General features: G+C 34.1%; 1 protein-coding gene across 1 annotated transcript in view; it reads right to left on the bottom strand.

Annotated features, from left to right (window-relative positions):
• Positions 1 to 15,067, bottom strand: part of LOC149806676 (ATP-binding cassette sub-family D member 3-like) — a 118,455-nt gene that overhangs the window by 47,098 nt on the left and 56,290 nt on the right. Inside the window, exons 12-15 of the mRNA XM_089956392.1 lie at positions 12,635 to 12,724; positions 8,365 to 8,434; positions 7,238 to 7,307; positions 3,582 to 3,679 (exon numbers count right to left, since the gene is read on the bottom strand). Of these exons, the coding sequence (XP_089812518.1) occupies positions 3,582 to 3,679; positions 7,238 to 7,307; positions 8,365 to 8,434; positions 12,635 to 12,724 (328 nt within the window). The remainder of the gene's footprint in view (positions 1 to 3,581; positions 3,680 to 7,237; positions 7,308 to 8,364; positions 8,435 to 12,634; positions 12,725 to 15,067) is intronic.

Here is a 15,067-nt window from a genome sequence, read left to right as displayed (position 1 = left end):
GAAGAAATAAATTTGGCGTAGGTCTAATGATGAACACAGAGGCTCATATTGTTGTTTCCAATTTAATGATCAGTCATATATATACTATATAATAATAAAAAAAATAAGTTGTAAATAGGTTTAGTACATCATTTTCCATTGGCCAATGAGAGAGCAGCATTCCATTCACCGAGTTGTACAGGTGCGATCATGAAAATGTTGATTGTTACCATAGGCAATTGGTCTGGCATTCGTTAAAGATATAATAGTAAGCCAAACTTTGGATAGGCATACAAAGTTGGATGCATGAGCTAAGCATTGGTACCAAATTTATTATACTATGTGGCATATAGCTTGAAACATCAGCACTGATTCTTCAGTATGTTGCATGAGAAAAGAGGAAAGTGTCCACCCTTGTATTATTATATGGTACATGTATATGACAAGTTAAATGTAAGCAACGACACAAGCTTGTATGATGATGAATAAAAATGCACACAACACGAGCCTCGAATGGCAATCATGATTCTGTGTCTCGATCTGAACTTGGAAACTTGTTTCTTAAGGGGAACCTGATTATCCATTAACATAAATGTGACAATAGTTCTATGAATTATCCATTAATATAAATGTGACAATAGTTCTATGAATTATCCATTAACATAAATGTGACAATAGTTCTATGAATTATCCATTAACATAAATGTGACAATAGTTCTATGAATTATCCATTAATATAAATGTGACAATAGTTCTATGAATTATCCATTAACATAAATGTGACAATAGTTCTATGAATTATCCATTAACATAAATGTGACAATAGTTCTATGAAACATTTATTTCATTAATCTTTGAGTCTCTTTCAGTTTAACAAATAACCACAACTGCTTATTCTAAAAGGGTGATATTAAACAATTCCATTTTCATTCACTTAGTCAATGAATAATATATTCTCTGCCTTAAATCTGTACACTGCATTTGTATGTTGACTGCCTTCATGTTTCAAAGTTATTCTCCCGTCCTCATAAAAGTCAGTCGGCATACATATATAGACTGTATCAAGCTAATGAAATAGACAATACATTTTCCTTGGTAAAGAATCAGCAGCTGGGAGAAGTAGACTGTTATACTTTGAAGTTTAACTCTGGGGAAAAGGAGGGTGCTGTTCATTAGGCTATCGATACATTTGCAAATGTACTGAATTGGAGAGAAGAAAAAAAATGCAGTTTTTGTCTGCGAATTTAGCATAGGCAAACTTCCAATTGTCCTGACCAATGGCTACTGTAACAAGCCAAGATAATGCAACAAATTACTTTTTAAAAATCTCTCTACGAAGCCATATTTCTGTCAAGTGATGAGACATTTGTACAAAAGGCATCTGAATATGTGTGCACCAATGGCATGAAGATGTCGCTGGTACTTGCCTTTCTGTGAAGCAAGCCTTGGCATCACCCAGATCACTAATCCAAGCAGACAGATGATCATTAATCTCTTTTATTACATTAGACTGGGGATGTATCCAGAGAAACGGCATTTCTTGATCATCATCAAAGTCTAATAATGCCCTAACCGTATAATTTTATTTGGCTGTAAGGGATGGAGGACATTGTGAAGTTGATAATCTCCTATAGGATCTCTTTGTGGGCTGCAAGAAAACTAAATTCCATCCTTACCATAGATGGATAAGAGTATGACTGGTTTGGAGTCAGTTTGCCATAATCACTTGACATTGATTCTTGGTCATGGTCAGCCTGCATTTCTGGGTATACCATTCTGGGAGGCAAAGATGACCAGTATTAACTGGTACTGGCATCATGAAAGGCAGGCTGGATGGATGAATTTTCAAAGTAAAATCCCCATTGTAAAAAGAATATGTCACTGATGGTGTGGCAGGATGGACTAATCAATCACTATGATAGCCCTAAACTATACACGACTGGACTAGTCTATCAACCTATTCCACAGTTTGAGACAGCTGGTCAGCTGGTATAGTTGGATGGTTGGGACGGCTGGTTTGGCTGACATGGTAAAGACATGCCCAGTTTTGGATCCAATGGATTGTGTAAAGGCCCAATGCATACAGACTTACAGGCTCTAAGGTCATGCTCACTGAGCTGCCTAAAATAGGGGGAACATTCCTCCAAATTGTCGTAATCCTGTCAGAGACAAGGAAGGGAAAAGAGGCAAAATTTGCCCTGAAATTAGTAATTGTGTCGTCCTCCCCATACCAGATGATGCATCCATTCAATAGTTGATGGATGTAACTCTTCTGATAAAGTTTCCTTCATTTCTGTTGATATCTCCATAGTTTCTTGATGTCATAATTTGGGGGGGGGGGTAGCATCCTCACAAAGCTCGCAAGAGATGCTGATTTAAGGTAGAGACCTAACACATCTCCTCCTTGCGAGATCTGGCTCTTCCATCTTTCCCTTTGGTTACTTTTTGTCAAATTCCTTAGACCAAGTCTTAAACATGATGCATGTGGGAGAATCAAGTGCATCTTGTGCAACCCAGGCACATGTCATGGTTGTCTTCACTGGCTTAGAATTTTGTACATTTTGTGCAGTTGGTTGCCATATCAGACTAAAATGACACAAAATTAAGAAAATGGCAAATTCATCCAAAATGCTGGAGAAAATATAAAAGTAATGTATGCCACCTGTAAAGTAATGATTAAGGAACACAATACTTTCAATTCTGGCAGTAGCTGCTAATAAAAATATAAAATTTTGGCTATGATATTAGAAGGTAATTTCGTGCATAATCACATCAGCAAAGCTTAAAAATCTGGCGACATCTGTTTAATTAAAATAAAAACACTTCAATGCAAATTTCCATGACTGTGATCTTAACCCAAGATCAAAGGGACAACAGTGAATGGCAGAGTTAATTGTCTTAATTTCAAATCTAATAAGGGACTTAGGAAAAAAGAGCAAATGAAAAGACTTGAACCAAACTTTCCATTCAAATTATTATGACTGACCTTAACCCTAAGATCAAAGGGGCAAGTCAGCATGTCACCGAATACATTGTCTTAATATCTTAAACAAAACCTCATCATGGGTTTCAAAAAAATATAAGCAAGAGAAATAATATTTTTTTAAAATGCTAGTGCTATGTCTCTGACTTTGGTAAAAGTGAGTGAACATATTGTAGAGTGAATGGTCTTGGCTTCGTAATGATTTATGCCAAGTATCATGAGAAGCTATCAAGGGGTTTAAGAAATGTATGCAAATGAAAACCTTTAATGAAAACCTTGAGATTAATGCTGATGACAATGGTGGTAGTGTCAAAAAGGCGACAGCTATTTTTTCTTCTTACTAGAGTGGGCTAGACAAAAATGTATACTTTGAATTCTTTAACAGTGAATACCTGAACTACTGTTTGATCTGTCACTTTCAAGTCCTTTTATTATTTTTAATATCCATTAATCCATAAAAATGAAAATTAATTTTGGACCTTATTTTTCATCCAAAGTTTTACATTCTTTTTAAGCTTTTGAAAATAATCAACTGAGAATACATCAAAACATAAGTAACAAAAAGTGTTTAATAAAATATTACAGTAATTTAAATGTAAATTAGTTTTAAGTGACTTACCTCAAGTCTCTCACTGTGACTGCTATGTAGATGTCTTGGATGAGCAAGGTTCAAGAATGGCCGACTTACAACAAGATACCCAAACACAGTGGCAATATCTGAAAAAAAATTCTGGAGTAAAGGAGAGTTCCAATTATCCAAACTCATCTTGGTGAGCCAAGGATCAGTGATCCATGAAACAGTATTTACCTCTCAGCTATATGATTAGATAAAGCAATGACCCTTGGCCAACATAGATGATCCGGCCCCAGTTTCACTAAATTTATGAATTTTTTCTCTGAAATTTTTATTTCAAAGCATATTGATTATAAAATGTCTGACAGTATTGAGATTTTTAAAAAAAATTCAAGGTAAGAGTGTGACTGCGTGTGTGATTAAGATTTTTAACGTACCTTTAACAATTTTTCAGTCATATCGCTACGATGTCTGCAGTGTGGCAGTTTATAATGATGTCCACCCAGTGATCCTGACACCAGGCCGACCAGTCCTAACACTAACCTCTTAATGCTGAGCACCAAGCAAGGTAGCTGTTAGCACCATTTTTGTAAGTCTTTGGTATGACTCGGCGGTGGATCAAACCCATGACCTCCTGCTTCCGAGATGGATGCTCTAACCACTAGGCCATCAGAGCGGTCTAGGAGGTAGGAGTATTATTCTTGAAAAAGGAGGTGGGGTATTTCACAAATTTGAGGAATTACGAACATTTTCTTAAAGGAACAAATAATAACATTTCCAGGAGAATACAAAATAGTACAACTGCACTTTAATTATTGATGCCTGTTTCTGTTCAAGGATCAAAAGCATGCACTTTTAAAAATCTTAGTTTATGGATATTCAGTGAAACCAGACCCTGAACCTCAATAGTACCATCTTTTAATGTTTGTTCAGAGCTATAAAATATCCTCATATTTCAAATGTACATAACTAAAGATCTGGCATCAGTTTCACTAGACATCTCAAAATTTCTTCTTCAATTTGACAGATATTAATCTCTTACTGCATAGCAGGAAGCAATGATTTTTTTCAAAGACTATTTAGCAGGCACCAGATATGCAAATACAGTCATAAAATCTTGAATTTCCTAATGGGGTCTTGCATTATCTCTAAGAAAATTATGAGGATTTCCTTAAATTTGACTAATTCCTCAACTCTTTTTTCTCAAGAATAAAAAGGTTTCCCTGCAGTAAAACTTATAACCAATGGGTCATTTATTATCTTTTTCATCCTCTGAGAATAATATTGATAGTTCTTAAACTATCATAATATGTAAAATCTCAATTTAAGGAAATTTTATGAGAACTGAATGAAACTGGCCTTGTTATCTCTAATACAAGCCCTGTAAGCCTAACAACTCAACTTAGACTTAAGAATCCAAAAATACAAAAGACTTTTAAAGTCTTTATACATATCCTGTCTCTCTGAAAATGCACTATAAGCATGATGAAATGGATTGAGCATATCCTGTCAGTCTGTTGTTGTTGTTGTTGTTGTTGTTGTGGGGTTTAACGCCATTTTTCAGCACATGATAGGCTATACATGGCGGCCAGTATTAATGGTGGAGGAAGAACCAGAGGAAACCCCTTGGAAAGAACCACAGACCCACGAGAAGCTACTGGCAAGCTTTCTCACATACTCCAATTGGCTGAATCTGAGACTCGAACTGGTGCAGCCTGTCAGTCTGAAAATGTGCTATAAGCATAATGGAATGGATTGAGCATATCCTGTCTGTCTGAAAATGTGCTGTAAGTGAGATGAAATGGATTGTCTATATCCTGTCAGTCTGAAAATGTGCTATACGCATGATGAAATGGATTGAGTACATCCTGTCTGAACATGCACTATAAGCATAATGAAATGGACTGAGCATATCCTGTCTGTCTAAAAATGTGTTTTAAGCATGATGAAATGGATTGAGCATATCCTGTCTGTCTGAACATGCACTAGAAGCATGATGAAGTGGACTAAGCATATCCTGTCTGTCTGAACATGCAATATAAGCATAACGAAATGGATTGAGCATATCCTGTCTGTCTGATCATGCACTATAAGCATTATGAAATGGATTGATCGTATGTCTGTCTAAAAATGTGCTATAAGCAAGATGAAATGGATTGAGCATGTCCTGTCTGTCTGAACATGCGCTATAAGCATGATGAAATGTACTGCGCATATCCTGTCTGTCTGAAAATGCACAATAAGCATGATGAAATGGACTGAGCATATCCTGCCCATCTGAACATGCACTATATGCATGATGAAATGGACTGAGCATATCCTGTCTGTCTAAAAATGCACTAGAAACATGAAGAAATGGATTGAGCATATCCTGTCTGTCTGAAAATGTGCTATGAGCATGATGAAATGGACTGAGCATATCATGTCTGTCTAAAAATGTGCTATAAGCATGATGAAATGGATTGAGCATATCCTGTCTGTCTGAAAATGTGCTATAAGCATGATGAAATGGACTGAGCATATCCTGCCCATCTGAACATACACTATATGCATAAAGAAATGGATTGAGCATATCCTCAGGATGCCAGAAACAAGAGCACAGACTGGACTTCCAAATTTGGAAAACAGAAAAGCAAGGCTGAAGCAGACTTGGAGAAAGACAATGCTAGAAGACCTAAACTAAATCCAATGGGACTTGCCCTTAAAGCAGTAAAATCAAAAGACAAGAAGAAACAGAACAAACACTGCCCAGTGTTCCAATGGGAACAGGAGGACTTAACTAACAGAAAGGACTGAGCAGGTTACCTCTGTATACATTACGTGTATATAGCAAAATGTGATGGGACCAAGAACCTAACTTTATGAACAGGTAAACTCTGTTGGTGATCATTAACACAGATTTGGAAAACTTACAGCAACAGTCTTACAGACATAGTTAGCAAACCAGCAAGTCAGATCTGTACAGGTGTAAGATAGGCCTACTTATCAAAACAATCATTTATATGTAATTGACCAATCAGAGGTATGTTCACTGCCTCAGCCAGAGCAAATATTACACAGTTCAGTTTATCCTCTTTATATACCATAACTTTGCCTCGAAGTAAATTACGAATCAAATATTTTGAATGTTGAGTTGAAGTTCAAATTTATGTTTAAGATGTTTTGCATCTATACAGTCTGATTCCACAAACCATTCTCATTGCCCCAACCAAGCCTGGATAAAGTAAATAGGGTTTAACTGAACTAGATTTTCTCTGATTCTGGAATTTTTAACATTTATTATGATTACTTACTTTTTTTTCCAAAAGTCTGAGACCAAAGTTCTGAACACACATACTTATTTTTTATTCCAAAAGTCTGATACTTGACTTTTCAACACACTTTAAGATTATGTTTAATTAAGAATGTCTGAAATGGGTTTTTAACACACTTTAAGATTACTTACTTTGAATTCCAACAGAGCTGTCAAATTTCACACAGAAAATATATCCAAAAAAAATATCGTAAATGAATACATAAGCAGTACATGGAAAATTAAAATGTTTATAGAACATTCCCCGAATTCAATGCAATTCCAAGCTACTAAAAAATACATACTGATTTCCTAATGAAAGAAAACAATTTTGCATAACAAGTTAGAAATTAAATTCCCAGACAATGTAGTCTATGCCTGCCCTTTTGAAACTAAATATATTACTTACATTTGGCTACAATATTGTCAATGAAACCCATCTGCAACTTGAAGAAAATGCAGTAGCGCAAGTGGTTTACCTGAAAATAACAGAAGGAATAAAAATATTAAGAAAATGTACATTGTAACTTGTCCATACATGGTTCATACAGAAATTTCAAACTAAAATTTGAGGACTTTTTAGGACCTTATCATCCATTTGTAAGGCCATATTAAACCAATTAATCTTGACTTACGGATGTGTTTCTGCATGTTTTATGGGTGAGTGAAATACTCTTAATCAATTGGTTTTTCATGATTATTAATTTGATAATCTCTTTCCCCATATCTTCTTACTTGGTACCGATATTTCATGTGCTGATATACATTCAGTGAACAAATTGATTGGAGTATTAGATATGGACTCATTTCCTTGTTTTTTATCTTTGTGTTTATTGGGCTCAGAACCACTCACCACATAAACCAGTAGACTAGTTACAAACATTATTAATGCAAACATACAAAATGCCCAAATGCATTGCAACATGATCATTTTAATGCACGATTAATGCAACATTCACTTGTAAATTTCTGTTTGTAATTCTGTTTTGTTTTTATTCGAGTTACATGTCATTCATGTTGTAAATAAAGGTGTACAAGGGCATATTACAGCAATGCAATCTGCAATGTGTCCACAGAGATAGGGGTCAAGTTGACTGACCTGAATGAGATTATATCCTGAATATCATTAACAGTTCTTTCACCACAATATGGGATTATTTTAATGTTCTCCTGGTCTGATATCATACGAAGTTTCTTTTATTTATTACCCCTGATTCTGAGATTGTTTTGAATTTTTTTATTTCATTTTATTTAATTTCCCTGGTGGCATGAAAACTTATCCAGCATGAATTACCTGTAGTATGTTATTTCCATGCATGAAATATCCTGTGTCCCAGTTTGTCAAGAACTATATTAGTTAAGGCCACTTGGGGTCACATATTCAAATGTAACTGAATATTGTACAAAGTCAGATGGTTCAATGTAAGTACAATCTACCATGGTACCACCCAACATATCAACTGAGTAATGTCCTACACACAGTTTAATGAATCCTGTTTTCAAAGTTCAACAAACAAAATAAGTTAATTGATGTACCAGTTTGCGGAATGTGGCTAGAATTATTGTCTGCTCTCTTCTGTTCCCTTGATAGAAGGCAATCTCTTCACTGAAATGAAATGAAAAATTTAATCTAAATCTAAACTGTTCTATGTATCACTGCATACATGGCTTTAATGCCAACATGAGAATATAATTAAAGTAAATGTACTGATGAAATTAATTCAATGGTAGAAAACAGACCAGTTCTCTAGAAGAATCATGTTGTTCCTATAGAATAAACTCAGTGCAACAAAATAATATCCTTGCCTAAAAAGATCTTGTCAATCAAAACTTCAAAGAATTCACTAAAAATAGGCCCTGCTTCAGAACTATTTCTCATAAAACTTTCTGATGCAAAAAGGCAGCTTAAAGGCATTACTCAGATTACTACTACAAATGTCCATTGTATTTAAACATTGGACAAAATGCTTATGCTTGAAAACTCTATCTTAAGAAAACACAAGAGGTCAAGCTGGCTTGAAAACTCTTCAATAAAGAAACACAAGTAGACCAAGTGGGCCTGACATGGCCAATTTGGTTGACATCTGCTAAACAGTCAAATGTGGCTAAGAAATCTAGGTTACTATGACAATCTCTGAAGAAATTTTTTCCAATGCTGTCAATTACATATAAAAAAATTGTTTCAAATTGTTTAATTTTATATCTTCATCCATATTTGATGGCACATAAGTATCATTTGTCCAATATTGAAAGGATATTATGCCAGAATGCTTCTGTCAGAATTGCTCAATCTCCAGTTTAACTGGGCAGTGGTTTTTGAATACTTTGTAACACTAAAACACATAGCCAATCAATAATGAACTGTATGAAGCATCCAGCAAAATATATGTGGGTATTTCCTGTACTACTGATCCTCTTATACGCATGCATTGGATGATACACTGCCACAATTGATGGTGCAAATCTCCTTTTTATATTTCTTCCATTTATCCAAGTGATCAGAAATCATATTTCTCAATTTTTCTTGCCCTCAACTCTAAAAACAAGATCTTAACATGTTAAGGTGTTATTCATATTCACAATAATGCTTGAACATAACCCATTATAGTAAAATCAAGTGCTTTATGCAATATCTTTCAGGAAAAAAAGACAAGATGTAAAATTGATAAATAGTTAAAACAGCCTAAATTTTTCTCATCATTTCCAAAGATACCATGGTGGAATCACAATGATAAATAGGTCTGAAATTCCGTAATGCAGCTTTTGATATAAAGTTGTTGAATATTTTTTTACTTTTTTATTTTACAGCAGCCATACATGAAGATGATCATGATAACTGGCATTAACCTGAATGAGTTCAATGCCAAGATGATATCCTATTTTGTCAAATTTTTATTGAGAATGCTTTCAAAAGTTGTTTAAAGGTCTTTTATGTTTAGTAACAATTGCCATATATTTGGATTGGCATCATTTGTAAAAATCTGAAAGCCCTTCATGCATGCATGTCAATTGTTAAATTTGATCCAATTCTGTTGAATGATTAAAGAGATCTATTTTTCATAATGGTGACTGCATGTTACGGCAGATCATCAGCATTTGCACACACAAAAAATGAAAGCAATTCAAGCCAGGATGCTTTCCATCATATTGTCATGTTAAGTTGAATACTTTTTTAAACCAAATCGCTCAAATGTTTTTCCACTAGCAGTAACAATAGATATATTTGAAGGCAGATATGCATCAATTCTATAAATCTTCCGAAAGCCCTTCATGCAAGGATAGACAATTTGTTGAATTCTTTCCAGTGATTTGAAGGAAGCTGTTTAAAATGATTTTCTTTGGGCTGTATTTAATGGCAGATTGCAATCATTTGTAAATCAAAGTATTGAAAATACTGATGGATTAGTAGGTTAAAGTGATACTAGTTTATATAAAATCAAACAGAGGATCATTACTCCTAAGCTACTGCCATTCTTGGTCATTTTGCTACCCTAAACATACTGCTATAAACAATCTTGATATACTTCTAAATTTTCTTTTCTTTTCATTAAGAAATTACTATAATTCCAATTAAAAATCATCTTCAACTTTTGTTTAAAGTAAAACCATCATTGGAACAAATTCCTGGGGAGATAACTACTATCATACACCTAAATTTTGACTTGCCCCCCCCACCCCTTTGACATAATGAAACTGACATGAAAGGCTGGCAGATCTATACTTTGTTAAATTTTTTTAGTAATATCATAAAGTTTGTCATAATTATCAGTTATACAAGCTAAATTTGGTAAGAGAAATTGGACATGGTGCCATAAGTACTGAGAGACTAAAATATGTCCAAGCTGTAACATAACAGTTGACAATTTCACAAGCAGGCTTATACAGTACCAAAAGAACACAATCCATATAAACTATCACCCAACCTTTACACCAAGTTGATTTTACCTATTTAACTATATAAAAACATGTTCTAAAGATCACGGCCTAATTTTTTATGCACAGTATCTTGATCATAATTGAGGTCACCCAAGATACTGATAATATAGATCAATTTACTGAGTCTTTTGAGAAGCTGGATGAGAAATATAGTCTCTATTTGTTGAGAGGTAAAAACAAGCTCAGCCAATGAGAAGATATCCCATTCTGATCTCACTTATCACGGAACATATAAAAATGATAATATAAGCTTACAGTGGAGGAACCTCTGACTGGAATTTGGTCATTATAGTGGTAACAAAACTGGCCAATCCGATACAAGATTACCTTATTATTATGAAGAGATTTTTCTCCTAATCAAGCTCATCCAAAACATTGATAATTTAAAGTCATTTTAGAAGTTTGATCAAAATCTGATCAGAAATACATCTGCAAGATTGTTGACAAGCTCAGGCAATCAACTACAAACACACATCAAAACTAATACGCATAATTTTTTCCCCACTCATAATCATATTTTACTAAGATTTTGATAACACAGACAAATTAACCAGGTCTGATATAACAAATATGTGATTACAAAAAATAGTTCTTAGAATGGTAACAAGATCTCCTTATCAGCTGCAAGACCATCTTATAATAAGGTATTGGTCATAAAAAAAACGAAACCATCCAAAACCTTGATGATATTAGTCTATTTACCAAGTCTGATTAAACTTGGGTCATACATACAGTATTTCAAGTGGTAAGAAGCTCAGTCAATTATATGCAAGACTGCAATATCCCCTAATTAATATTTGTAGTTCTTACTTGTAATATAAAACCTCGTTTTATCTTAATAATACAATTGGATTAGAATTTTGAATTCCAGTGGTAATAAGCTCAAGCAATCAGATGCCAGACATAATTCATTGTATGCATGGATCTTGCTCATTAATGAAATTATCCAAGAGCAAGATGATATAAGCATATACTCCAAGTCTGTTTGAAGCTGGATCAGAAATATGGCATACAATGAAGTAATAAGCTCAGCCAATCAGATGCAAGATCAGCTCATTAGTAAGTGTGGGTCTCAGTCATTATCTAAATGTGTCCAACATCTTGATAATATAAGATTATATTCCAAGTTTGATCTTGGATCTGAATTTTGGACCTCAGAGTGATAATAAGATGATGCACGATCACCTCATTAGTATCCACAGATCTCACTCATTATCAAATTTTTAAAAAATGATATAAGCTTATATTCCAAGCTTGATGAATATAGGATCAAAAATACAGCCACCATAGTGGTTGCGAGGTTAATGAATTGGATACAAGACCATATCGTTAATATTGATGAATCGTGCACATGATCAAACTCATCCAAGATTTTAAAAAATATAAACTCATATTCCAAATATGACTGAGAACACATCAGAAATACAGCAATCAGAGGGATTACAAACCACTGCTGATGTACAGGCAATGCTTGACAGACTACACATGCTGGACATAGGGTCATTCAACAAGAGCACATGACCTTAAAAACTGAAAGTCCTTTATGCCAAGATACTTTATATCATGTCTGAACAAATTCTGTTCTGCCAATGTGTAAGAATTGTCGAGTTGTAATTGTAATGAACAATTGTGAATGGTTAACACATTAATGATTAAGGACCATATGTTAAACTTGCTTGGTCATACAACCTGGTGAACTGAAAATTGTTCATTCAGACAAAAAAATTCTTTCTAGTTACTTTTACATAAAAGTATTAACTGTAGGTAACTGGACTGAACAAGATATTACCCACTTACCTGTTAGATAAATGTAACAGTTAAATTCTCATTCATATGAAACAAGTTTGCAATTGTAATTACTATTACTTACCTGTTTGTTATAAGCCTGGAGTTTACGTAACGATACTCTCCCTCAAGTTTTTGTTCTATCACAGTCAGTTTACCAACTGGCCTTCTTAACCTGAATATAAATCACAAAGTCAAGTACAAGTGGTTGAGAAACAATAGCTTACTTACTGTTACAACTTTATGATCTTAAACTAAGTAACAGAAAAGAGTGAAAACCAATAAGTTTTGTAAAATTCAACTAATAACTTACTTAGAATACAAAGTGAAAATTTAAAAAGAACTTACAGTATTGTGAATTAATTCCCAAATAGTCCTACAAGTTATATCACAAGTCCAAAAACATAGAGTATGGTGGCGCTCACCAGATAATATGTACTTTTGAGAGAGTGACATATGTAAGGTGAAGTAGTTCGCATTTACAACATGCACAGTGGAGAGAATGTTTGCATACCTCTATGCTAGATTAATGTAATGTGGATGATATTTCTTTTGGATATTGTACTTTTGGAAATTTTACATGATTTAAGCACACTGCTAACTAAAATGACTGCTCCCTTGTGTTAAAAAATCAGTCTGAATTAGTCTAAAGTATACTATACATAGCAGCTATTAAAATAGGGAAAATGAATTTTGCCAGACTAGACAATACCAGCTTCTGAAAGTGCAATGAATGAATTACCAAATATATAAAATGTAAAAAAAGTTATCGGCTCTTTTTTATACAATTTACCTCTGAAGTTCAGGAAGTGAAAATGACCAAGTAGAGCTAGCACTTTTTTGAAAGGTGCACATTTGAAGTAAGGCCAAGCTGTATACTCTATAACCCACAGTACACCCATCAATCATACACCAAAATAAAGGGAATTAAAGGTTCTTTGCATTATACCTAAGATATACAAGGTCTTTTTTAAATAGCCAGTATAACCAGTGAGGAAAGCCGGGGATATTCTTTTTCTTTAAAATCCTAACCCTATGCAAAATGCGAAACTGTATAGCGCCACCTATTCCAAATGAATTTAAGTGGTGTTCCTAAAGAATTCCAATCTTGAAAGTGCTGATGTACCAATGGCCTGGAGTAGTGTTGATGATATAATCCAAAAAGCCCTTACATGAATTCACTATAATTCCAAAAATAGTGATTTAGTCCAAGATGATTAATGAGCCTTTTGCAAATTCTGATAACAAAAAAAAAAATCTTCTCCAAAAATAAATGAACACAACTAAATTTGAGACTACTAAGACTGATGTGTAGATATATAATAAAGAATTTCTGTTTACTTCTCTCTTATATAAAATATGCATACCAGGATGAGTGTCAAATATTCACTTCTAGAACATTCTATGTTGCCAACCATATCAAGTCTATTGCTAAATCTTTATTCAAGAACTTGGCAAACAGCAGGTATACTAGGATTTCCAAAGAGGAAAACCTTGGGAAATCCAATGTCCTGAACTCGAATCCAAGTAAAAATGTTTACCAATAAATAATTATAATCTTTATATACAATCTACAATCACAGACAAAATTTAGCTATGTAATATGTTTTTAAACAAAGACACTAGCTAGGTAGGCCCAAAACTCCTACCCTCAATTATGGATAAAGGTCAAACACACAATACAAATTATATATATATAACAATCATGATGACTTCTTTTCTTAAGAAGGATATAAAACATATGGAGATGCATCCACTCTCCAAATTTCTTGATTCTTGGTATGACAATATGCAAATAACATGCCCAAAACATGTGGCCATACAAAAACCCGGTAAAAGATGAAATAGAGGTCATAATGAACCTCTTCTTGATAGAGATACATATCATCAGCATGAACTATCCTGAAAAATGAACACAAAATTTAACACAGTGAAACATAAAATAGTGCTGATACTTGCCTATTGCTGATAACAACCTATTGCTGATACTGACATAGTGTTGATCCTGACCTATTGCTGATACTGACCTATTGCTAATACTGACATAATGTTGATACTGACCTATTGCTGACACTGACACAGTGTTGATCCTGACATATTGCTGATACTGGCATAGTGTTGATACTGACCTATTGCTGATACTGACATAGTGTCGATACTGACCTATTGTTGACACTGACATAGTGCTGATCCTGACATAGTGCTGATACTGACCTATTGCTAATACTGACATAATGTTGATACTGACCTACTGCTGATACTGACATAGTGTTGATACTGACATAGTGTTGATACTGATATACTGCTGATAGTGACCTATTGCTAATACTGACATAGTGCTGATACTGCCCTATTGCTGATCCTGACCTATTGCTGATACTGACATAGGGTTGATACTGACATAGTGTTGATACTGACCTATTGCTGATACTGACCTACTGCTGATACTGATATAGTGTTAATACTGACATAGTGTTGATACTGACCTAATGTTGATACTGATCTATTGCTGATACTG

This window comes from Sinohyriopsis cumingii, chromosome 1 (genome assembly GCF_028554795.1).
Source record: "Sinohyriopsis cumingii isolate HCF-2022 chromosome 1, ASM2855479v2, whole genome shotgun sequence".
Classification (NCBI taxonomy): Eukaryota; Metazoa; Mollusca; class Bivalvia; order Unionida; family Unionidae; genus Sinohyriopsis; species Sinohyriopsis cumingii.
This window is presented reverse-complemented; position numbering and strand designations above follow the sequence as displayed.